Here is a 26,261-nt window from a genome sequence, read left to right as displayed (position 1 = left end):
CACCAGGAAATGTGGCATCGATTGACCCACAGTAGAAATTTGATAATGGCACAGCAGCAGTCAGCCATGGACCATGCATGAGGTATCGGTCTGGACCAGCATTTATAGCTTTGAATTTAAGTTTAAACTAAGAGGAGGTGGGTGATGGACCATTGTAAGCTTGCTGTGCTGGGAGCCCTGATACTTCATGCAACAGTTGAAACAGTTTTTATGCTCAGCCACTCTCAGGTGGCACAAATATCAGCTTGGGAGACCACTAGTGTTAGAAAAACTTAAGAATAGTAACACAGGCAGTTGACTGATCAATTAACCCACAGTAGAAATTTTAGCATGGCACAGCAGCAGTCAGCCATGGGTCAAACTTAAAGTAGAAGGGTCTGGACCAGCATTTAAGTTTAAATTAAGACAAGGTGGCTGGTGTACTGGTTTAAGCCTGCTGTGCTGTGAGCCATGATACCTCATGCAACAGCTGAAACTGTTTGCTCAGCCAACTCAGGTGGCACAAATATCAGCTTCATAGACTACTATTGTTAGAAACATTTAAAGATAGTAACACAGGTAGTTGACTGAAAGTAAGTTTCAGGCATATCGGTCTGGGAGCCCTATTGTTACAGGCAATCCACCAGATGGAGACCCAGCTTGGAGTCTCCACATTTTAAAAAATTATTGCCGCACACCACCAAAGCAGATTAATTTCTCCTAGAGTCGAAATAGTATAATGAGACTGACACCCCGCCCGCTACAGGCAAACCACCAGATGGATACCCAGATTGGAGTCTCCACATTTCAAAAAACTATTGCCACCCACCACCAAGGTGGCATTAATTTCCCCAGAATAGAAGTAGTAATATGAGACTCTGACACCCCTTCCACTACAGGCAATCCACCAGCTGGAGACCCAACTTGGATTGTCCACATTTGAAAAAAATTGTTTGTAATATCAGCAGCCGTAGCAACATCAGGCACAGAAGCCATAACAAAGGTGTCACAGACTGCAATAACACGAGATCAATGCAGCACACTAAAAACTACACTATCGCCTAGTCTGCCCAGTCTGTGCAAAAGTCATTGGAGATACATGACTTGTTCATCTTGATGAAAGTTAGGCGGTCTACACTTTCAGGGGACAGCCAGATGCGCTTACCCATCAGGACACCACCAGCAGTGCTGAAGACGCTGGCTGCTGGGCATGACAAAACCTCCAAGGCATGACAGGCGAGCTCAGGCCAACCTTCCATTTTTGAAGACCAAAATGTAAAAGGGTCCAAACCCCCCATGATGGCATTCATATTAAACTCCAGATACTCCTGCACCATCCTCTCTAGTTGTTCACAACTTGTCAGATGTGTACTCTGTTCTGCTGGTGCACGACCTGGTCTAAAAAAATGTGTGAAACAACCCACAGAAAGTGCTTCTGCCACTTACATTGCTGCTGCTAATGTTTTTGCATTGACGATTAGACGTTCCCGGGGTTGCAAGTGTTAGGGACGGCGGAACGCACCAAATATAAATAATAGGAGGTGCGTTCGCCGCCCAGGGTCCACCGTGCGGTAGGTGACAAGACCGCTGCTGGACAATGGCAGACTCGCTAGCTGGCGAAGTGCTGCACTTGGGTTAACGTCACCCGAGGAGTGAAGGCGGACTCTGTTAAGCCACAGAGACGCCCTAATATAAATTAGGAATGTGCGCTGGGCCTGTTAACTCTACAGGACCAGCTGACGTGTGGCGTCGCAGCCGCGAACGCCAATAAATGCTGCTACTGCAGCGCGGCGGTAATAGCCGCTAGACGATGGCGCCGGAAAGCCGGACACCGTCGGACGCTAGTGTACAATGCGGGAAGCACAGTGGCACTTAGCTTGCCACTAACTGGAGCTAACTATAACCAACACTCTGTCACCATTCGTATTATCAGAGGGAAGGGGGTTTCAAATAAGTCAGTCACCAGACACATGCATCCATCACCTTACACACACAGCATAATAGTCTACATTAGCGCATGGCCGAGCCGCCATGTGGGCTTTTTATAGCCATGCGCTTCCGGGACCTTCCAGTACTCTGGGAAGGACCAATCAGATCCGACACAGGACCCGAGCATGTGACCCCTGTTCTCCATTGAGAGGTCATCTTGCGGGCATGCCCAGCAGCATGGCGAGAGGACTTAGCACAACCTGCTCTGCAGGGAACCGCTCCAGAGGCTACCATTGCTGCACCAGAGGTGGCAGCAACATCCAGGCTCACAGAGCGAGTCTGAGCAGGACTTGGAAAACCGGACCATATGAACTGGTTTGAGGAGGGATACATGGAAAACGTCCGAAAGTGTGGAGGAAGAGCCAGGCGGTAGGCCACCGAGCTAATTCGCTTGAGTACCTTGAAGGGTCCAATGTATCGCGGCGCGAACTTGGGGGACTTGACTCGCAGTTTGATATTTCGAGTAGAGAGTCACACCATGTCGCTGGGGGAGAAGCTTGGAGCGGGACGCCGATGTGTGTCGGCAGACGCCCTCATCCTTTCTTTAGAGGCCTGGATAGCATCCTGAGTGCGATCCCAGATGTCACGAGCCTCCACTGCCCAGTCTGCCACCCTGGAGTCAGCGGAAGACACTGGCATCGGGACAGGGACGCGTGGATGTTGGCCGTAGTTTAGAAGAAAGGACGTCTGACCAGTGGAATCAGCCACTGCATTGTTCAGGGCAAACTCAGCCCATGGTAGCAAGGATGCCTAGTCTTCCTGCATGGCAGAGACAAAATGCCGTAGGTACGTGACCAAGGTTTGGTTGGCTCTTTCAACCAAGCCGTTTGTCTCGGGATGGTAAGCGGATACACACAGCCTCTAGGAGGCTCTGTGCCTGGCATGAGATCTATCAGGCAATCGTATGGACGGTGCGGCGGGTGAGTCTCCGCAGATTTTTTGGAGAAGAAGTCCGCGTACTGGTGGTAGGGTTTAGGAAGCGCGGAGAGATCCGCAGGCACTTCAGTGGAAGCCACCTGAAAACTGTCCCTCAGACACCTTCCCTCACAGTTCTTGCTCCAACCCATTATCTTCCCTGACGCCCAATCAATATGAGGGGAGTGGCAACGGAGCCAGGGAAGCCCAAGAAGCACCTGGTCGATGCCATCAGGTAAAATGAGCAGGGACAGGGTCTCACAATGGGAGGGAGAGATAGCCCGAGTGGAGCTGTCTGATGGGTCACCTGAGAGGGCAAATGTGCACCGTTAACCACCATGATGGTCAGAGGCTGGGGCAGCAACACCAGGAGAATAGCGTGTTTCTGGGCGAAGGTTGAGGACATAAAATTCCCCTCGGCCCGGAATCCACGATAACCTCTGCCTTCCAGGTGGAGGACCCACTGTCTAAAATGCCCCGGAATACCGGTTTGGGTGAAAAGGGTTTCATATTGGACTGACCACCACCTATGGCCACTGAAAGTGGACGTTTTTTCGCCCGCAGAGGACACGTGCTAGCTGAGTGACCAAACTGTCGGCACTGATAGCAACGTACAGAGCTTTGCATCGGACGTGGCTTGGGGCCGGTGCGAGACACCTCCATAGGTTCAGAGGATGCAAGCTCCTGGGCAGGGTATCTCAGCGGCTCGGTGAAGGTGGGAGCCAAGTTAACCCTTCGTCTGGACTGTGCACGTTCCAGCCCGCGCTCCGTAAACCGGAGGTCAATGCGGGTGGAGACGGCAATCAGTTCCTCCAGACTTGTGGGAACTTCTCTGGTAGCTAGAGTATCCTTGACGTGCTCAGCTAGCCCTCTCCAAAACACAGGGACTAATGCTTTGTCCGGCCACTCTAATTCGGAAGCCAGTGTCCGGAACCGGACGGCATAGTGGCTAACCGAAAGCGACCCCTGTGTTAGGGATAGCAATTGGAGAGAAGTATCGTGCGTGATCCGTGGTCCCAAAAAGACCTGCTTCAGGGCCGTGAGGAACTGAGCAGCACCCTGAACCACAGGATCATCACGTTCCCACAATGGCGTGGCCCACTGTAATGCCCTGCCAGACAATAAGGAGACAATAAATCCCACCTTAGCCCGCTCTGTAGGGAATCGTGCAGCCAGTAACTCGAGCTGAATTGAGAACTGGCTGACGAATCCCCTACAGGTGGCGCTGTTACCTGAAAACTTGTCGGGGAGCAGGAGGCGAGAAATTGTCGGCGTGGGCAAAAGTGTGGGCACCCGTGAGACAGCCTCAGCGACTGTCTGAGCAGCAGCTAGCGCAGCATTCGCAGCTGAGTTGGCGCTCTCAATAGCCGCCAACCTGCTCTCCAGCTGCCGAATGTAGCGCTGCACGTCTGCCATTACCAGCCAGACCCTGGCGCTAGTGTAATGTTAGGGACGGCGGACCGCACCAAATATAATAGGAGGTGCGTTTTCCGCCCGGGGTCCACCGTGCGGTAGGTGACAAGACCGCTGCTGGACAATGGCAGACTCGCTAGCTGGCGAAGTGCTGCACTCGGGTTAACGTCACCCGAGAAGTGAAGGCAGACTCTGTTAAGCCACAGAGACGCCCTAATATAAATTAGGAATGAGTGCTGGGCCTGTTATTTCCACAGGACCAGCTGGTGTGTGGCGTTGCAGCCGCGAACGCCAATAAATGCTGCTACTGCAGTGCGGCGATAACAATAGCCGCTAGACGACGGCGCCGGAAAGCCGGACATCATCGGCCGCTAGTGTACAATGCGGGAAGCACGGTGGCGCTTAGCTTGCCACTAACTGGAGCTGACTATAACCAACACTGTCACCATTCGTATTATCAGAGGGAAGGGGGTTTCAAATAAGTCAGTCACCAGACACATGCATCCATCACCTTACACACACAGCATAATAGTCTACATTAGCGCATGGCCGAGTCGCCATGCGGGCTTTTTATAGCCATGCGCTTCCGGGACCTTCCAGTACTCTGGGAAGGACCAATCAGATCCGGCACAGAACCCGAGCATGTGACCCCTGTTCTCCATTGAGAGGTCATCTTGCGGGCATGCCCAGCAGCACGGCGAGAGGACTTAGCCTCTGGCGCAGTTCCCTGCAGAGCAGGTTGTGCTACCATTGCTGCACCAGAGGTGGCAGCAACATCCAGGCTCACAGAGCGAGTCTGAGCAGGACGCCTGGATCGCCAAGCAGGTCCCTGAGCGGTCGGAGGGGAATGGGAGACCGCTGGATGTACGGCTCTGGATACCTGTTGTGCAGTCCCAGGAATCTGACGCCTAACAGCAAGTCTGTAACTGTGATGCACATTGTGTGCCTCACTGCTGTCTTAGGCAAAAACCACTCTTAAGATTATCTGCAAGCGTTTCTCTTTCCAGGAGGGAAGCATCTGGCAAAATTTCCTATTGTACTGTGGATCTAACAGAGTGGCGACCCAGTAGTCAGCAGTATTTCTAACCCTAAGAAAATGGGCATCATGTTGCAGATAGTGCAGCAAGAAGGTGCTCATTTGTCGGGCGCTTCCATGCGATCCAAGTCCATGATGTGCTGGTGATGAGGTAACACTCAAGCTTGTTTCCTCCATTCCCTCTCCCCAACCACAGACAACAGAGAGGGGATCATTATCTTCTACACCTCCTGACTGTTGCGCGCCCATCACCTCTTCACTAACAGTTTGTCTGGTACCATGAGCACCCCTCAATCACTATAATCCACCCTCCCATGGTTCCTGCCTGTGTGACAACAGTCCAGAACTTAGAGAGATTGTTATTCCTTCCACATCCTCCTCTGCTTCCAACTCTTCCTCTGGGACTACCATCTTCTCCTGCAGACTAATCAAAGTGTGCTCCAGTATGTAGATGACTGGAATAGTGATGCTGATGATGACATTGTCAGCGCTAATCATATTAGTAGCCATGTTGAAACTGCAGGAGGGCGCAGAGGTCCATCATCTGTGCCAACTCCGCAAGCGTGATTTGCACCATGTCCATACTACGTTGGCCCAGGCTATGCAAATGGACACCCTGCACCAAGACTCGTTGCTGATGCTACAGTTGCTGCAACACGTGTAGAGTGGAATTCCACCGTGTCAGCACATTGCATATTAAACGATTTACCAGTATGCCGAAAGACCTCTGTAGCGATGCAGGTCAATGACTTGCAGTGCGCGTAAGGCAGAAGTGAGCACACAGTGACCATACATTCTGCAGCAACGTATCCAGGCAGGGAAAGTGGCGGAGAAATTGCTGTACCACCAGGTTGAGGACGTGAGCCATTCCATGCACGTGTGGAAGGTTGTCCCAGCCTAGAGCCTCCACCAGGTTCACAGTTATCGCACACGGCCGTCCCTACCTCCAGGTTCAATGGATACAGCCACTGCTGTCTACAACTCTAGACCTGTGTGACTGTGATCTCAAAGGCATATTAATTTAAACACTACCTGATTGCAGTGAGCCCTGGCTGCACAGTACAGAGGTGGGGGGGATTCTTTCTGCACTGTTATAACGCATGTCATATTAAGGAAAAGGTTGAGGGTGCAGGTGGGGGAGGCAGAAGTAGTGGAGGAAGTGTTAGATACAAAGGTTTGTCCAGCAAGCCTTGGGGCTTCAAAGACTTGTGGAGCAGCCCCTTGCCCACCTGCCCCCACAGCAACCGGAGTTACTCAGTGCCCAGTCAGTGAGATGTACTGCCTCTGCCCATGTTTGCTTGTCAAAGATGTCAGTGGTGAAATGCACCCTGGCAGACATAGATTTTCTCAAGGAACAGGAGATGTTGTCTGCAAAATGATGGTGTAGCGCAGACACAACTTTCTTAGAGAAGTAATGGCAACTGGTACTGGGTGACTGCGACAGCCATCAGCTTTCGGAAACCATTTGTATCCACCAGGCAGAAAGGCCATATTTCTATGACCAACAGATTGGAGATGGTGGAGTTCAAGATTTTATCTTTGGCATGAGTAGGAGGAAACATTCTTTTACATGATCACAACTACGGGACCAAGGGCTGGCTGCAGTACTGAGAGAGGGTGGAGTAGGGTGAACATGAAAAACTGCTGGACTGTGAGGTGTAGGTGGAGATGTTACGGTGGATTGAGAATGATGTGGTGTGCTTGGTGAAACAAAAACCGCAGTCATCCCCACTTCCGCAATGGGCTCTCACTCACCCCGACTATAAAGGGTAAACAAATGGAAGTTCTAACGCCGGAGACCTGTGTGAGAACACTTGCCATGGTGATGTTGGATGACGCAGATTTGGTCGATCGGACAACCGCTGGTTGACGAGACCTGCTTCTCCCCATTATAGCTCAGTGAGATCCTCAGACTAACATGTTGATGGCAAATGTGCTGGTTCATGCGTATAGTGTTCAAATTCTTACAATTTTTCCCTCTATGGATTTTTTTTTGCAAAGTTGACAGATAACGTGAGTTGGGTCATTCTTTGAGTTTACATTAAGTGGGAGCTACAACCTCATCATTATCCTCTCTGTTCTCCCACTCTCCGCGCTGAGAGTCAACCTCCTTGTCTTCCTGACCTGACAGCACAGTACAGTCTCAGGTATCTGAGTCTAATCAGGATCACCTCCACCTCATGGGGTTAACGTCTGATGACGAGGGGTTAGGATTTTTCTCGGATTCTACTTTGTATGGCCCCGGATCCAAATGAAAAAAATTTGGGAATTTAGATGCTTTCCTGCTCTTGATTCTGTGAATCTTTGGAGCAGACCTCTGATGTCCATGGAATAGAATGTGTGAACACCTCTGCACACTCGCCCATCTGTGGTACCCCACAGTCAGTTGGTTCGTTGGAAAGGTGACTGGGGGAAACAAGGGTAATTGGGGTACTACCTCTGAGGATACTACTGTGTGTGATGTTAAGGTGGAAGAGGAGAGGCCACTTGATGCAGCGCTTGTCACCCACTGGAGAACATGCTCTTTCTGGTCCTCATCTACAAGGCGTACCGTTGTGTGGTTGCGAAAGAAAGGGAGTGTAATAGTATATCCAGTAACAGATGTTATCAGTTTTCTTTGGATAGGACAAGACTGTGTTTGTTCAGTAGAGCTTTCACTAACATTACCACCTAACTCCCATACATGCCCAACACCAAACCTATTCCCCCTTCCACCACAACCTTGCTTTTTCCCCTACTCATGTTGGATGTACCGTTCCACCCTCTTTTAACCAGCTGTTTCACAACCCTAGGCCCAGACCTGTCAATCACTTGTCACTAAGTTAACAATCAGTATTTGCTGAGATAGTGTGTCTGGACCACACTCTTAGCAGAAAGGATTCAGATATGTGAGCTGGTGTCTGGACCACACGATTAGCAGAATGGATTTAGATGAAAAAATCTGGCCTGGTGTCTGGACCACACTATTAGCACAAACTATTTAGAATCAGAAACCACCATGGTTACTTACCGGTAGCCGGTTTTTCCGGAACCCATGACAGCACTACATGAGAGAGGGATCCGCCCCGCCAGGACAGGAACCTACTGAAACATAAGGGGCGGCACCTCTCCCCCGCTTCAGTTGGATTACAGAGCATTTGAGAGGACTTCCCGGTTAGTTACATATTTATCCAACACCACATCACACAAATACACCCGACTATTGTGCACACCCAAACGGTGAAAAGGGGGGGAAATATACGGGTGCTGTCATGGGTTCCGGAAAAACCGGCTACCAGTAAGTAACCATGGTGGTTTTCCCTTCACCCATGACAGCACCACATGAGAGATTCTGGAGACTTCGAACACCTTAGGGAGGGACCACCGCTTGCAGCACCCTTCTACCAAAGGTCAAGTCAGCAGAAGAGGATAGATTTAGTCTATAGTGTCTAAAGAAGGTTGAGGGTGAGGCCCAAGTAGCGGCCTTACAAATTTGCTCTATTGATACCTCTGCTTTCTCAGCCCAGGAGGTCGCCACGGCTCTGGTGGAATGAGCCTTGATGCCGTCAGGAACCGGAACGCCACTAGCTGAATAGGCTACACTAATGGCCTCCCTAATCCATCGGGCAATAGTCCCCTTTGACACTCCATAACCTTTCCTAGCACCCTGGAAGGGGACTGGGACCTCCTCCACTGGCTGGTTATAGACATATACTCTACTAGGGTTCTTTTAACGTCTAGGCTATGAAATTTCTCCTCCCCTGGGTTTTTTGGATTCTCGCAGAAGGAAGGGAGGATAATTTCTTGGTTTCGGTGAAAGTGAGTTACTACTTTCGGCAAGTAAGCAGGGTCTGTTCTCATAACCACCCTATCCTGGTATATCTGGGTATATGGTGGGTTGACCGAGAGGGCCTGCAGGTCACTAACTCTACGTGCCGACGTTAGGGCTACCAAAATGATGGTTTTTAGGGTGAGATTTTTAGTTGAAATCTGCTGTATGGGTTCAAACGGCTCCTTCGTAAGGGCTTCCAGTTCCAGCTTCCCTTCTAAACGCCCTTTCAATCGTTTCTGGGCTGACAAGATTTCCGCCTGCAGTTGACGGGTATGAAACTGTGCCCAGTTGACCGCAGGAATACAGGCTGTTAGCGTGCCCAACAGGGACATTGCCCTTCTTAGGGTCATGTGAGGATGCTGTATTGCCGTAAGGGTCATTTCTCTCACCTTCTCTAGTTTTTTCTCTGGCAAGAGACAAACTTGACGGTCAGAGTCCAAGACGAAACCTAGAAATGTTTGTTTCTTTAGGGGTTGAAGTTTTGATTTCTTTAAGTTTATCATCCAACCCAGTCTTTGCAGGGTTTCTGTTATTTTCTCTACTTGATGTGCGCAGTGATGTTCTGAATTGCCAAAAACCAAAAAATCGTCCAAGTAAGGCACCATAATCACATTGTGGATTCGAAGGAAAGCTGTCATTTCCGCTATTACTTTCGTAAAAATCCTTGGCGCTATGGAGATGCCAAACGGAAGAGCTGTAAATTGAAAGTGCCTGAGGTCGCCCTGGATGTATAGGGCTACCCTCAGGTATTTCTGGTATTCTTGGTGCATCGGGATGTGGTAATAGGCGTCCTTCAAATCTATTACGGCCATGAAGCAGTTGTGGTGTAACAGCCTTATGGCCGAAGTCACCGATTCCATTTTGAATGTTTGGTTTATGATCCATTGATTGAGGCGCCTGAGATTTATTATTGTTCTGAAGGAAAGGTCTGTTTTTTTTATTAGGAAGAGGGGAGAATAGAACCCCCTTCTCTCTTGATCTTTTGGGACCTCTATTAGAACTTGTTTCTCCAACAGTCCTAAAATTTCCGTTTCTATGGCTGATTGCTCTCCTGGTTCCTTTCTGACGGGGGTTACCACAAATGAAGCTCTCGGATGCTGGAAGAAAGGGATTTTTAGGCCATTCTTTATAATGCTCAGAATCCAATTGTTGGCCGATATTTTCTCCCATTCTTGAGAAAAGAGCTTCAACCTTCCCCCCACCGGAGGGCTGACGTCATTGCGGGGATTTTTTGGCGGTTGAGGTAGTTCCCCCAAACATGAACCCTGGTTCTTTTTTCCTCTTGTCGTTCCACCTTTTCCGCTCTCCCGGGGGACGGCCCCGATTGAACTTTCCCCTCCGAAAGGGCGGTCTCCTCTGATCACCCATGAATCTGGGGAAGCCCTTCTTTTTATCACCGGCCTTCTCCAGGATGTCATCCAGGTTTTTCCCAAACAGGAACTGTCCATCACATGGTAACGAGCATAACCTCGCCTTAGATTGAATGTCCCCAGGGCAGCCTTTGAGCCATAACGCCCGTCTTGTGGCGTTCGATAGCCCCGCTGCTCTTGCCGTTAACCTCATTGAGTCGGCGGAGGTGTCAGCCAAGAAAGCGGCAGCTCCGTGTAGCAAGTATATTTCTCCTAATATTTTCTCTCTTGGTACCTTGGAGGCTAATTTTTCTTCAAGTTGTTGCAACCAGACCATTAATGATCGGGCTGTGCAGGTGCCGGCTATTGCCGGTTTCAGACCCCCTGCCGCTGCCTCCCAAGTGTGCCTTAGGTATGAGTCCGCTTTTTTATCCAGGGGATCTCTCAAAACCCCTGAGTCCTCCAGGGGCAGGGCCGACTTCTTGGAAGATCTAGACACTGCTGCGTCAATCTTTGGGACCTTGTCCCAGACGTCCGTGTCCTTAGCCTCAAAAAGGGGTATCTTCGCTTTGAAGAGGAGGGAAGGCTACCTGACTTCTCCAGTTTCTTCCATTCTCTTTCGATTAGGGCCTGAACCTTGTCATTGACCGGAAAGGTACGCTTCTTCCTTTCTTGCAGGCCGCCAAACATTACATCCTCCAGTGATCTCTCTACCTTCTCCTCTTGCAGGCCCATAGTGGACCTGATGGCTTTGAGGAGAGCGTCCGTATCTTCTACGGGAAAGCAAGGTCTGCCCCCCGTATCACTGTCTGAGGATGAAGATGACCCGTGCTCAACATGATACTCCGAAGAGGAGGAGCCTGACGAGGAACTCGGGGAGGCTCTCCTACTCTTACCCTTCTTTTTTAATAATTTTTTAAGTGAGCCCTGCACCTCAGATTTTATTATCGATCTGAGGTTTGTTGCCAGGCTCGGCACCTCTTCAGCCATAGTCCGCTGGATACAGCTGACACATAAGTCCTTTTGGTAGTCTTTTGCTAAAGGGCTGTGGCATATGGCACATTCTCTATTTTTCTTTTTGCTTATAGCTTTTTTGCCTCCCTAAAAGAGAAAAAAACAAGACATAGGAAGGCCTATTATTGTCTAACTTTCACGGAGATCACTCACCACCCAGGAAAGACGAATACCGGGTTCTGGGGCTGCGAAGGAGCGTGCGCTCTGCGCTCTCTTGATCTCAAGGAATCCCTCGATCGGTGACTCGGACGGCTGCTGCTTTTGCCGCTCGAGCGGCTCTTGCGACCAGAAGCTTGCGATGGGGGCAGGGACAACGGGGACGGTGAGCGATCCTCCTGAGACGCCATTGTCACCCCCGCAGCCGCTTCTGCTCCTTCCTTTATGTGGTGAGTGAGCCCCTCATTACCCCTCCCCCCCGCGACCGCCAGCCGCTTCTCCTGGCTGGCGTCGCGCCCGGCGCCATGACCGTCGCGTCCAGATGACGTCACGCGCCCCACGTCAGATGCCGGTCTCCGCCCCCGGCTTCCCCTGCATGCATGGGGAAGGAACGGGCGCGCGCGCAGGGGGAGGGCGGCACAGCGAGGAACCTCCGAAGGGAGGACATCGGACCGTGCCCGCACGAACCCGGGGCCCGTACAAGGAAAACTCCGGGGACTGCGCTACCAGCTGCCGACGGCCAGCGTTGCAGGTGAGCCAGCCCTGCATCTTCACACGCCGGGACGGCCCTGGGTCTTTTCATCCTGACAGGCACCGCCGCTGTGAGAGGGATTCCTTTCCAGGACAGGAACCCAACTGAAGCGGGGGAGAGGTGCCGCCCCTTATGTTTCAGTAGGTTCCTGTCCTGGCGGGGCGGATCCCTCTCTCATGTGGTGCTGTCATGGGTGAAGGGAAAATGTGACCTGGTATCTGGACCACACTATTAGTAGAAAAGATTTAGATTCTGAAATGTCTCCTGGAGTTTGGCCCACACTATTAAAAAAGGATTTAGATTCAGAAATGTGGACTCCTGCCTGCATCACATCTTTAGCACAAACAATTTAGATTCTGAAATGTGAACTACTGCCTGTACCACACTATTCGCACAAACAAATTAGATTCTGAAATGTGGACTCCTGCCTGCCCCACAGTATTAGCACAAACGAATTAGATGCAAGAAGGACGATTTGACACAGGATCCTAATTAACAGGCAATAAACCGCCTAGCTAACTATATGACTACTTGTAGCAACCTCTCTGAGGTGTTACACTGACAAAAATGGTGCAGAAATAACATGTCTGTTTTTTATATGGAGAGGGACATGTGACTTCAGCAGCCAATGACAGAAGACCTTGGGTCTGGACATTGTGGATGGTTTCTGCACCCTGACTGGCTGCCGGAATAGCCACACATTAAGTTCATTAAAAAAAAAAAAAAAACAGTCCGCTGCCGCTACTCTGACATCTCCACACACCCTCCCCTCATCAAACAGCACCACTAGCCAAAGTCCTAACAAAAGCATTAGTGGAAACTCGATCATTTACTGAACTTTGGCCGAATTTTGCCGATTTTGAGGAAAATGCTCGGAAATCTGAACACGAATCTGAATGTGCAATGTTCGTACCAAATTTAAGATTGGCGGACGTTTTCTAAATAAGTTCGATCATCTCTAATCATTGTGGCATATGGATGTCAAAGGGAGTGACCACTGCTGGGTACACCAAGTATGACCCAGAGCTGAGGGCTGCTTCCAGCCACTCGGGTGTCATTTATTTCACTCACTTATATAGCATCATTAATTCTGAAGCACTTTACAGATATTATCATCGCTGTACCCAATGGGGTTCACAATCTAAATTCCCTATTACTATTTGGAGTGTGGGAGGAAACCAGTGATCCCGGAGGAAACCCACACAAACACGGGGAGAACATACAAACTCCTTGAAGATGTTGTCCTTAGTGGAATTTGGACACAGGACGTCATGTGGAGCGCTGCGGAGCCGAGGCGCAAGGAGGAGAGCAGCTGCGGGAGGCGGCGGGAGCGGGTCTAACTCTCTGGGGGAGGAGAGGAGTAGACAGTCTGTCACTCACTGTGCATGTGGCGCCGGCTGGTGGCTGCAGCCGCAGGTCAGTGTGTGTCTCTCAAGCTGTGAGTCACTGTGTGCTGTGCCCCGCCCCCTGCCCACAACTAGATGCTGCAGCAGCTCAGGAATGTGCGGACACTGGACAGTGTGGATGGATCCTCTTGGTCTGGCCTGCCCTGCCTGCTCCAGGTAAGAGTACCAGAGCTGAGCAGGACTGAGGGACTGGGACCGAGGCAGGCATGATTTTGGGGGGCTCCTGGGGGAGAACTGAAGCATGGCAGGCATGATTTTGGGGGGCGCAGTCCTGGGGGAGAACTGAAGCATGGCCTGGCTGCTCATGAATGGGGGGCTCTGGCCTGGGGAGAACTTGAAGCATGGCCTGGCTGCTCATGAATGGGGGGGGGCCTGGCCTGGGGAGAAGCATGGTCTGGCTGCTCATGAATGGGGGGCCCTGGCCTGGGGAGAAGCATGGCCTTGGCAGTTGGCTGCTCATGAATGGGGGGGCCCCTGGGGAGAAGCATGGCTGCTCATGAATGGGGGGGCCCTGGGGGAGATGCTTGGCTGCTCATGAATGGGGCGGCTCATGGGGGGAGAAGAAACATAAATCAGGTGGCCCACATAGGGGGAGAAGCAGCATAAACTGGGGGGACCACATGGGGAACAGCATAAGCTGGGGGGGCCACATAGGGCGAGAAACACTATGCCAAAAGTAGACTGTGTGTGTATATATGTATGAATGTATGTCTGTGTGTGTGTATTTATGTATGTATGCATGTATGTCTGTGTGTGTATTTATGTGTGTATGTCTGTCTGTGTGTATGTATGTATGTATATCTGTGTGTGTATATGCATGTGTGTATGTCTGTGTATGTCTGTGTGTGTATGTGTGTGTGTGTAGGTGGAGCCTGGCCCTGGAGGACATGGGGACATGAGGAGAAGACCGTGATGGGGAGAGAAGGCCATGATGCCTGGGGGGATGGGAGAAGGCCATGAGGGGGTAATGGGAGAAAGCCCTGAAGGGGGTGATGGAGAGAAGGCATTGATGGGATCATGGGAGTGATGGGAAGAAGGCAAAGATGGGAGTGATGGAGAGAATGCAGTGATGGGGTGATTGTGAAGGCAATGATGGGGAGAAGGGAGTGATGGTGTGATGGAGAAGGCAATGATGGGAGTGATGGGGCGAAGGCAATGATCGAAGTGATGGGGTGATGGAGCAGACAAGGATGGGAGTGATGGGGTGATGGAGCAGGCAATGATGGGAGTGATGGGTAGAAGGCAATGATGGGAGTGATGGAGCAGGCAATGATGGGAGTGATGGGGAGAAAACAGTGATGGGGTGATGGAGAAGGCAATGATGGGAGTGATGGGGTGATGGAGCAGGCAATGATGGGAGTGATGGGGTGATAGAGCAGGCAATGATGGGAGTGATGGGGTGATAGAGCAGGCAATGATGGGAGTGATGGAGCAGGCAATGATGGGAGTAGGCAAAGATGGGAGTGATGGGGAGAAGGCAGTGATGGGGTGATGGAGAAGGCAATGATGGGGGTGATGGGGAGAGGGCAATGATGGGGTGGTGAGGGAAAAAGAAATGATGATGGGGAGAATGCAATGATGGTGGTGGTGGAAAGGGCCATATTGGGGGTGGTGGAGGAGGAAATGTTGGAGGTGGTGGAATGGGCAATGATGGGAGTGGTGGGGGAGAACGCAAAGATAGTGGTGGGGAGAAGAAAATGATGGAGGTGGTGAAGAGGGCAATGATGGGGTGGGGGAGAGGACAATAAAGGGATGCGAGGGGAGGAGGACAATGAGGTGTGTGGGGGATTGGGATGGGAGGGAGACTTATAATGGCCTTAGGAACAGGGAGACGTGGAGGAAGACATTATCGCTTATTATGTCTAACACAGTCCCTTAGTATATAGTGTACTCACTAATTCTGTATAACACCATCCTTAGTTACATAGTTTCCTCTTTTACTATGTAGAACACGTCCCTTATTACGTACCATCCTCTCTAGTTATATATGGTGCCGTCCCTTATTATATAGCTTCCTCTGCTGTTATGTATAGTGCTGTCTCTTAGATAGTGTATTCTTGTTAATTTTGTTATTTTCAGTGCCCTCTTTTATTACATAGTCCCCTCTCTTTTTAGATATAAAATGACTGCTGATCATGTAGCCGGTGACCAAACTACCAGTCCATCAGCTCCTCCATTAGAAAGGAAGCTTTCCCTTGCTTCATCAGCCATCATCGCATTATACAGCTAACAAGACTGGACGGTATGTAATAAAAAACAGGGCTCTATATAATTCAATATCTAAGGGACGGTACTGTACATAACGAGAGGGCACTGTGTAAGGGACAGCAATATACATAATAAAGGAGACTGTAATATGTATGTGTGTGTGGCTATATAATATACAGTATATATAAATATACATATGCACACACGTAGCTTTGACGCCATAAGAGGAGGGGGGCCCAGACACATTTCTTGCAGAGGGGCCCTAAGCTGTCAGTGTCCGCCCCTGCCACTGAGCCACCATGTTGCCCCCTCTTTACACTGCTAAATGATAACTTCCGACATATGACTGGTCACTGGGGATTTCAGTAACTGAACACACAGCGATCAGTCAATGCTGCAAAATGAGCAGTGTTGGAAGGTTCCAGCCATGGGCAGCTGTGATCTAACGTCTGTATGTAGGAGGGAAACAAACATGGAAGCCTTTTTTCAACTCCTAGTTTATTAAATAATAGAAAAGGATCAAAAGAAACAGACAATATGTTAAGCTTTAATGGTTTTTATTTTATAATACAGTAACACCTTTAAGAAGACATCAAACGTTTATTACTAATGTAGAAGACCTAAAATCAACATTTCCGAAACAAAATCATTAAGAGTCGATATGATTCATCTAGAAGTACGATTAATATCGGTTTTTAGTTATACATTCAACAGTAGAACATTGAAGAGGTGGACCACTACTTGGATACTAACCACCTATATATCAGATTGGTGGGGCACCCCCAAAATCACCTGTTTACAGGTGGATGTGAAAATATGAGGAATCACGCTCTCTCACCTCTATACATTGGGTGAGTGGCTGTTTTTGAAGAAGCAGCTCAGCTTCTCTATTCACTCATTAAGAGCCACTACATACTGAATATAGAATTGTGCTAGTCTGGTTTCCTAATATGGTTTACGTCTGTGTGGATTACTGTCATTTATATCTAAGTAGTGGATAATCCCTCTAAGATTCATGATTACAAGATAGTGCTGATTTATAAAAACTGGTGTAGTATGCTACAAAGAAAACATTCACTCTATATTCTACTTTGCCTACTAAGCATGTGCCATCTCATACATCAGGCACATGCATGAATCCAGCTATGGCCAGAAATGCCAAGCATTACAGTTACCACAGTGATTCATAGTTAAACTGGACTTGCAGCAAATATTTCATCTGGACCTGACTGCTGTCATACACAATGTACTCATTGTAATTTAGGGTGTAGCCATCATTATTCTTTAGTTCTGTGTCTATGAGAGGTCCAAAAGGAACCACAGCGCCGTTACTGTAAAAAAGCGGAGAAATAGAAAAGAACAAAAAAAGTAGTCAACAAATTAAAGAAACTACAGCTGAAATGAACTAAAGATATGCACCAGTATATATGCAAACATGAGGTGGCCGGGTTTACAGAAACATATGGCTGATATGACACTATAGATGACTCTCATGTAATTAACTTACTGATTAATGCTCTTTTTGGGGTCAGGAACGCTACGACCTAGGCCTTTGGTGCTGTGTTTGCCTTTCAGCTTTTTCTGAGCATCATAATCCGCAGCAAGAAGTTCATTACACTTACCGAGTGCAACCTGACAGACAGAAACATAATCAAAAACTAATCACAAAGAGCTGTTGATGATCAACTTACTTATAGAGATTTTTTATGCAACAGTTACAACTGAAATGAAGATCTCAGACGGACAAGTCGAAAATGCCATCAGCAAGGTTATTTGTTAAGTGCTCAAACGCATTGGTAGAAGAATTAGCAGCTACAGAATACAACATGTCATGCGCTGGAAGCAACTTCTGTGTGACCTGTTACTTCTCTATGGAAGGTGTATGGGAATGTGTCAGAAGGGAAGTTCAAGCATGAGTGCGACATTGATAAGCTGCCGCAAGTCATACATTGGTATAAGGAGAAATTTCTCATTTATGACAATTCTCGATTACTCATGATGACGTAGAACTTAAAGGGCTTGGAGCAATAATGAATTAATTCCAAATGCAGAGGACACTATACCTGGACTATACAACTATACACTCAAGTAGTCAACATATTAGCTGGCATTACCTCAGACAGCAGAATAATTCCAACATTCTTATCTCGGGTTGTAAAGCAATAATTTGCACTCTTTGAGGAGACATCGGCAAAATATATTCCTTTTCCAAACTAGGGAGAAAAAAGGTTCTGGATTAAGCTATACAGATATGCGAGTGTAGCCTAAATCTTCGAAAAAGTGACGGCTGCATTCAAAGTGATACAACCCGACAACCTGGTGAAGAAGCAGCTACAGCGATCATGACACCAGAGAACCGCAATAATGCACTAACCATGTATCCAGTTACTGGAGCTTCTTTAGGAGCCACACGCAGGCCTTGGCTAAGTATGCCAACCCAGTTAGACATACGAGATCCATGCCACAACAGCATTCTGCAGAAAAAAGCAGCAGGTTATATTTACATTTCGTCAAATGTAAAGGCCAACTCCAATTACTGGTTTTAGGTGCCAACCATTTTTTTTTTTTTTTATAATTTAACCCAGCAAGAGTCAGTTCCTGGGGATCTATTGCCTAGATCCAGTGGATACAGAAGTCTTTTTAAATCATTTATGACCAGGAGCCTTTCAGAATAGGCTTCCTGTTTGCTCTAATCCAGCATGATGGCTCAGTGGTTAGCACTGCAGCCTTGCAGAGCTGGAGTCCTGGGTTCAAATCCCACCAAGGAAAACATCTGCAAGGAGTTTGTATGTGTTTGCGTGGGTTTCATCCAGGTTCTCCGGTTTCCTCCCACACTTCAAAGACATACTGATAGGGGATTTATCATCGGAGACAGCGATGATAATGTGTGCAAACTGTAAAGCGCTGCGGAATATGTTGCCACTATATAAATAAAAAGATTCTTATTATTAATCCTGCTCAGGTGACAGGATTGTGCCACCAAACAGCACTGAAGCCACCCTTTAAGAGTCATCTTCTGTTCTCTGTTGTCATATTGTAGGTAATGAATGCCTAACACCACTTTCATACACATAGTCTCCAAAATGTAAATCTCATCTTAAATCAGATTCATCAGGTAATAAAATTAAAATAAAATAGAAATTTCATATTTTAAGTATATTTTAGACATGATGAGGCTGGTGGACTGACCTTGAAAATGTGCAATTGCTGTATAATCATTATAGTAAAATGAGCTAAATAGAATGAAAGTTAAAGGGGTTGTCCAATTTGGCTTTGTATGTTGGGATTAACTTTTTTTTTAATTTTTTGGATAAACAGGTCTGATTATGTCCTCCATTAACTTACTTCCAGATGAGCTCTTAGTCTTGGTAATGCGTATGTTAGGGTGCCAAGGAAAAATGAACTTTGCAAATTGGAAGTCTTACCCCTCAAATTTGTTCCTTTTGTTTACATTAAATTTAGATTTACCACTTACTTAAGTATATAATTATATATATATTGTGAGGTAGCGCTGTCATTCACATAGGGGATTCTCGCTTAGCCGCCACAAAACCAGATCTGGCACGGGTTTTCCATAAAACCATTATAGTCCATGTGGTTTATTTATGCAGCATAAACCAAAGCAAGCAACATAAAGTTCATATCAGCATAGCGTCCTTGACAGAGCTTCTCTCTGTCCTCCCTGTGGTCACACAGGTTGGCATACACAGGCTCTTCAGCCTCATAGTTATCTCACCCACATCCGGGTTTCCTCATGGCTGTTCTCCATGCTGCAGACATCCATTCCCTCCCGGGAATCACCAGGCACGTGCAGCCAGTACACACAGCCACTCCACATGCTGTTAGCCAGGAGACACATCTCCCAGCGGGACCTTTCACAACGGACCAACCAGATCCCTGCATTCACCACATGTGACCTACCCTGGCCACCTTATATGGTCCGTAGCCATGCCCAACGGGTCACATGGCTATGACCTCATCACAGGTCCTTGAACCATTCACACACTTTGGAATAGCGTTCTTAAACACACCCCCTGGGTGGGTTTGTAGGTAACTGGGTCCACCAGTCTCCCCAGTTACCTGGAGACTTCTCCCGGACACATTGACACAACACGTCAGCAGTTTCACTGCTGATCAACGCACACATCAGTCTCCATCTCAAGGCCACCCACCTTGAGATACATAATGGTCATTCATGACTCTGCCATTCATCCTCTCTCCTCGGACATCCACACAGCGCCCCCTAGCGGACACAGTGGTCACTAAACCACATACCTCCCCCCTCTGTTCAAACCTGTGTGGTTGAACACACAGCATAACCCCAGGATCTCGAGACCGGGCACTCACTACACCTTGCCTCACAGGTCGAGAGAACCGTCTCTATCTGTCATCCGGCTTCATCTCTAAGTTAGGCCTCCCCCGCCCCCAGCGGTCAGAACATTGGCCTTGATCCTTGGCCCTCCAGTCACAGTCTGTCTGCGTCATCAGACACTGTTTAGTCACCACCTTCCTACAGTGCGCTTCGTCACCTGACCTTTCTCTGTTTGTTGCGTTCCTCGAACAGCTCCCCCGGTCAGTACGGTCATACGTCTTAGTTAAGCCTACTGTCTTGCCTGAGTCTGACTCATTCATCGTCTCACAGGAACTACAGTCTCTCAACATCATCCTGCCAGTCGAACTACCACTTGCTGACATTCTTCGGCCATCTGCCATGTCACTTCTTGGAGGAACCCTTCGGGTCCTTACATCTTGGGTTGAAGGCAGCTGCCACCTGGTGTTCTGTGCCTCTTTATTGATTCGCCGACGGTCCCGCCTCAACTGCTCAATCTCTTGCAGGTACCCCACTCGATACTCCACGAGCATCCGAAAGTCTCTCAGGCTCTCCACGGAGCCAACCACCATGATGGGAATCCTACCCACTTCACTGGATACCTGGTCTTCATCATCAGGAGGGATCCTCACCCTCACCACACAGGAGATATTGACAAGGTCTTGCATTACCTTGCCGAGTCTTCCAACGATTCTCCCAATCAGAGCTTTGGGTACCGGAACCACATCTTTCCGCAAACCCAGCCGATCCATCGCCTCCTTCGCTAACTCTAGGCGTCGAGCAGCTTTCATATTACTCCGCCTCACCAGCTGTTTGGTGTGGAGACATTGTAAATGCATCTCTTTCAGGACAGCTACACGGTTTGCTGTATCTTCCCTGGCTGATATTATCACCAACTACCGAGTCTCAGGTGCCCAGTGCACCTTACACGCCTTGACCGCCACTTTGAAAGCCTCATGTACACCTTCCTCCGCACAGGCTTCTTGCATGTCTTCGGGTACCTCGATTACAGATTTGAAGGTCGTGGTCTTGCTCTCTTCCTGGACAGAAGACTCTGGCTTTACCACGGACACTTCCCCCACTACAGTTGACCCGGCCGGGTGACTGTCTTCTTCAGTCCTTAGTTCACACACTTCACAAGAGTTTACCTCTTCATGACTCTTTGCCACGATTGGTTCTGGCAGTTCCGTCTTGTTGTCACTCGCACTCACCCACGGTAAGTCTTTGTCCAACTTCCTCTCCTGCCGAAGATCTCTTACAGTTTCTTTGAGTTCTTCCATCTCTTCCCTAAGGGTCTTGTTTACACTTTGCCAGGTGGACAGGAGACCTCCGAGCTCCAAGACTTCTTTCTCGAGCGCCTCGACCCTGTGCTCGGCTGTTTGTCTCAAGACTCTTTCTCGTTTAACATGTTCTTCTACCTCTTCTCTGAGGGCCTTATTCAGTCCTTGCCACGTTACCATGTGACCTTTGATCTCAGAGACTTCTTTTTCTAGCTCCTCTAGTCTGTGCTCCCTGTCTCTCTGAGCCACAGTCACCCCCAGAGTCTGAGTCACCTAGACCTGTCGAGCAACCTCTCCAGTTACCCCTTAACTGTGCGAATACTCCAGCTGTCTTCTCGACCAGGTCAACGTCAGTCCTGTCACGAGATGTCAGGTCCGTCCGTTGGGCCGACGTACCCCTTTTCCCTTGTCACTTCTACCTCTGACCTCTCCAGGTCAGGAGCCATCACCGTCAGGGGCGTAACTAGAACTGATTGGGCCCCATAGCAAACTTTTAAATGGGGCCCCCTTAAAGACACACCCCCTCAAAACCACACCCCCTTCAAGACACCCCCCCTTACTGTTAATGCATACTAGAGTCACATTAAGTAACAGAATTAGAAATAATGTAACACAATTATTCCTAATCCTGTAACATAGTAACATAGTTATTAAGGTTGAAGGGAGACTTTAAGTCCATCTAGTTCAACCCATATCCTATCCTAACTTGCCCTAACATGTTGATCCAGAGGAAGGCAAAAAAAAACCCATGTGGCAACAGTAAGCTTCACATTGGGGAAAAAAATTCCTTCCCGACTCCACATACGGCAATCAGACTAGCTCCCTGGATCAACGCAATATTAAGGTAACTAGTGTATATACCCTGTAATATTATACTTTCCAAGAAAGGCATCCAGTCCCTTCTTAAATTTTAGTAGGGAATCACTCATTACAACATCATATGGCAGAGAGTTCCATAGTCTCACTGCTCTTACAGTAAAGAATCCGCGTCTGTGAGTATGCTTAAACCTTCTTTCCTCCAGACGTAGAGGATGCCCCCTTGTCCCCGTCATAGGTCTAAGAGTAAAAAGATCATTAGAAAGGTCTTGGTATTGTCCACGCATATATTTATACATTGTAATAAGATCACCCCTAAGCCTTCGATTCTCCAAACTAAATAACCCCAAGTGTAATAACCTGTCTTGGTATTGCAGACCCCCTAGTTCCCTAATAACCATGGTCGCTCTTCTCTGCACCCGCTCCAGTTCAGCTATGTCTTTCTTATACACCGGAGACCAGAACTGTACACAATATTCTAAGTGTGGTCGCACTAGTGACTTATATAGAGGTACAATTATGTTCTCCTCGTGAGCATCTATGCCTCTTTTAATGCATCCCATTATTTTATTTGCCTTTGCAGCAGCTGCCTGACACTGGCCGCTAAATGTGAGTTTGTCGTCCACCCATACACCCAGGTCTTTTTCAATGACAGTTTTGCCCAGTGTTTTACAATTAAGCACATAATTATACATCTTGTTCGTTCTACCCAAGTGCATGACCTTACATTTATCCCCATTAAAGCTCATTTGCCATTTATCAGCCCAAGCTTCTAGTTTACATAAATCCTCCTGTAATATAAAATTGTCCTCCTCTGTATTGATTACCCTGCAGAGTTTAGTGTCATCTGCAAATATTGAAATTCTACTCTCTATGCCCCCTACAAGGTCATTAATAAATATGTTAAAAAGAAGCGGGCCCAAAACTGACCCCTGTGGTACCCCACTGCTAACTGTGACCCAGTCAGAGTGTGCTCCATTAATAACCACCCTTTGTTTCCTATCCCTGAGCCAGCTCTTAACCCACCTACACATATTTTCCCCTATCCCCATTGTTCTCATTTTATGTATCAACCTTTTGTGTGGCACCGTATCCAAAGCTTTTGAAAAGTCCATGTACACCACGTCCACTGCATTCCCTTGGTCCAGTCCGGAACTTACCCCTTCATAAAAGCTTATCAGATTAGTCTGACAGGAACGGTCCCTTGTAAACCCATGTTGATATTGGGTCATAAGGTTATTCTTCTCCAGATACTCCAGTATAGTATCTCTTAGAAAACCCTCCAGGATTTTACCCACAGTTGAGGTTAAACTTACTGGCCTATAATTTCCAAGTTCAGTTTTTGTCCCCTTTAACTCAGTCAATACAATCAAATTAGTTAAGCATTGATAATTTTATATTTTAAGTTGCTGACCCAGCACCACATGGTATATAGCCCAGCCACACATGGTATACAGCACCCAGCACCACATGATATATAGCACCCAGCAAGACATGGTATATAGCGCCCAGCACCACCTGGTATATAGCGCCCAGCACCACCTGGTATATAGCGCCCAGCACCACCTGGTATATAGCGCCCAGCACCACCTGGTATATAGCGCCCAGCACCACCTGGTATATAGCCCCCAGCACATGGTATATAGCACCCAGCACCACATGGTATATAGCACTCAGCACCACATGCTATATATAGCGCCCAGCAGCACATGGTGTATATAGCACCCAGCACCACCTGGTATATAGCGCCCAGCACCACCTGGTATATAGCGCCCAGCACCACCTGGTATATAGCGCCCAGCACCACCTGGTATATAGCGCCCAGCACCACCTGGTATATAGCGCCCAGCACCACATGGTATATAGCACTCAGCACCACATGGTATATAGCACTCAGCACCACATGGTATATAGCACCCAGCACCACATGGTATATAGCACCCAGCACCACATGGTATATAGCACCCAGCACCACATGGTATATATAGCGCCCAGCACCACCTGGTATATATAGCGCCCAGCACCACATGGTATATAGCACCCAGCACCACATGGTATATAGCTCCCAGCACCACATGGTACATAGCGCCCAGCACCACATGGTACATAGCGCCCAGCACCACATGGTATATAGCGCCCAGCACCACATGGTATATAGCACTCAGCACCACATGCTATATATAGCGCCCAGCACCACATGGTATATATAGCACCCAGCACCACATGGTATATAGCGCCCAGCACCACCTGGTATATAGCGCCCAGCACCACCTGGTATATAGCGCCCAGCACCACCTGGTATATAGCGCCCAGCACCACATGGTATATAGCACTCAGCACCACATGGTATATAGCACCCAGCACCACATGGTATATAGCACCCAGCACCACATGGTATATAGCACCCAGCACCACCTGGTATATATAGCGCCCAGCACCACCTGGTATATATAGCGCCCAGCACCACATGGTATATAGCACCCAGCACCACATGGTATATAGCTCCCAGCACCACATGGTACATAGCGCCCAGCACCACATGGTACATAGCGCCCAGCACCACATGGTATATAGCGCCCAGCACCACATGGTATATAGCGCCCAGCACCACATGGTATATAGCGCCCAGCCCCACATGGTATATAGCGCCCAGCCCCACATGGTATATAGCGCCCAGCACCACATGGTATATAGCGCCCAGCACCACATGGTATATAGCGCCCAGCACCACATGGTATATAGCACCCAGCACCACATGGTGTATATTTACCGGGTAGCAGCCTCCCTCCGTTATACTCAGTCACCTCTCTCTCTGTCTCTTGCAGCCCCTGGCCGATGCTTGTTCCATCTTCTCATCTCAGCAGTGTTCTTCCTGCTTTCAGCATCCACGTGGTGCCGCTCATTACATATGCGCATATGTAATGAGCCGCTCATTACTTATGTGCATAGGTAATGAGCGGACGCTGAAAGCAGGAAGAACACCGGAGATCTGAAGATGGAATAAGCACCGGCTGGTGGCTGCAAGTGCAAGAGACATGCATTGCTAGGGGAGGAGTTGTAGTTAATTTCACTACCCGGGTAGCGCCGATTGGAGCCGGGGACCCGGGCCCCTACGTGGGCCGGGCCCCAAAGCAACCGCTTCGGCTGCTACCCCGGTAGTTACGCCACTGGTCACCGTCTTAGTATCGGTTAGCCCAACCGTAGGAACGTCTCCACCCTCCAGGGATATGTCATCAAACCTGACAAAGTCCCCGCCCCACTCCAAGGCATACACTAAGTCTGGTGGCATACTGCCACCTTGGCACTCCCTGCCTCTGATCCCCTCAAACATTACTGTCTACCGCACAGTTCACCGTGACCCCATGTTTACAGCGAACCTGGACCATTTTCTTGGTCAGACAGAAAGTGAGAGGAGTTCCTACCAGAGTCACCTGACTCTGAGTCCAACCGTCCCAAGATTCCTTCCCGATGCAGCATCACAGTACACACTTGCGGCCAGTCATCATCGGGAAAGAATATCCCACATTCTGGAAACAACATACAGGAACACTGCGATTCCTCTTTTGCCACACCGGCCCCTTTCTAGACCACCATCCCAATTTGGGTCACCGCCCACTTCTGGGACTCCACCTCTTTTTGGGCTACTATCCTAATTTGGGACTCCACCCCCTTTTGGGCTACCACCCCGATTTGGGACTCCACCCCCTTTTGGGCTACCACCCCGATTTCGGCCACCGCCCCCTTTCGGGACTTCCCCATGTCCTTTATACCGGTCTTCTCAGACCACAGTTCACACCACACAGTTTATGTCTCTTACGATACCACACAAATCCTTGTTGGCACCACCACAGCTCCTGCTGTCACCGATCTTCGACACCACCGGCTGCCGTTCACACACAGCTGCTGGTGTCACCTTCGTAACCCCGCCGAGTTACAGGAAGCTGCTTGTCACCATCTGCACTCCCACTGAGCCACTGCAGGCTGGAAGAAAAGAAAAAAAAACACACAAAACTCACGTGTCCTGTCT

At 48.8% G+C, this 26,261-nt stretch overlaps 1 protein-coding gene across 1 annotated transcript in view; it reads right to left on the bottom strand.

Annotated features, from left to right (window-relative positions):
* Positions 1 to 16,348: 16,348 nt before the first annotated feature.
* Positions 16,349 to 26,261, bottom strand: part of PARP2 (poly(ADP-ribose) polymerase 2) — a 179,912-nt gene continuing 169,999 nt past the window's right edge. Inside the window, exons 16-19 of the mRNA XM_073554751.1 lie at positions 18,183 to 18,282; positions 17,923 to 18,021; positions 17,316 to 17,440; positions 16,349 to 17,139 (exon numbers count right to left, since the gene is read on the bottom strand). Coding sequence (XP_073410852.1) covers positions 16,980 to 17,139; positions 17,316 to 17,440; positions 17,923 to 18,021; positions 18,183 to 18,282 — 484 coding nt within the window. The 3' untranslated portion in view covers positions 16,349 to 16,979. The remainder of the gene's footprint in view (positions 17,140 to 17,315; positions 17,441 to 17,922; positions 18,022 to 18,182; positions 18,283 to 26,261) is intronic.

This window comes from Dendrobates tinctorius, unplaced genomic scaffold (genome assembly GCF_039654945.1).
Source record: "Dendrobates tinctorius isolate UK_male_01 unplaced genomic scaffold, ASM3965494v1 ptg000213l, whole genome shotgun sequence".
NCBI classification, from domain to species: Eukaryota; Metazoa; Chordata; class Amphibia; order Anura; family Dendrobatidae; genus Dendrobates; species Dendrobates tinctorius.
This window is presented reverse-complemented; position numbering and strand designations above follow the sequence as displayed.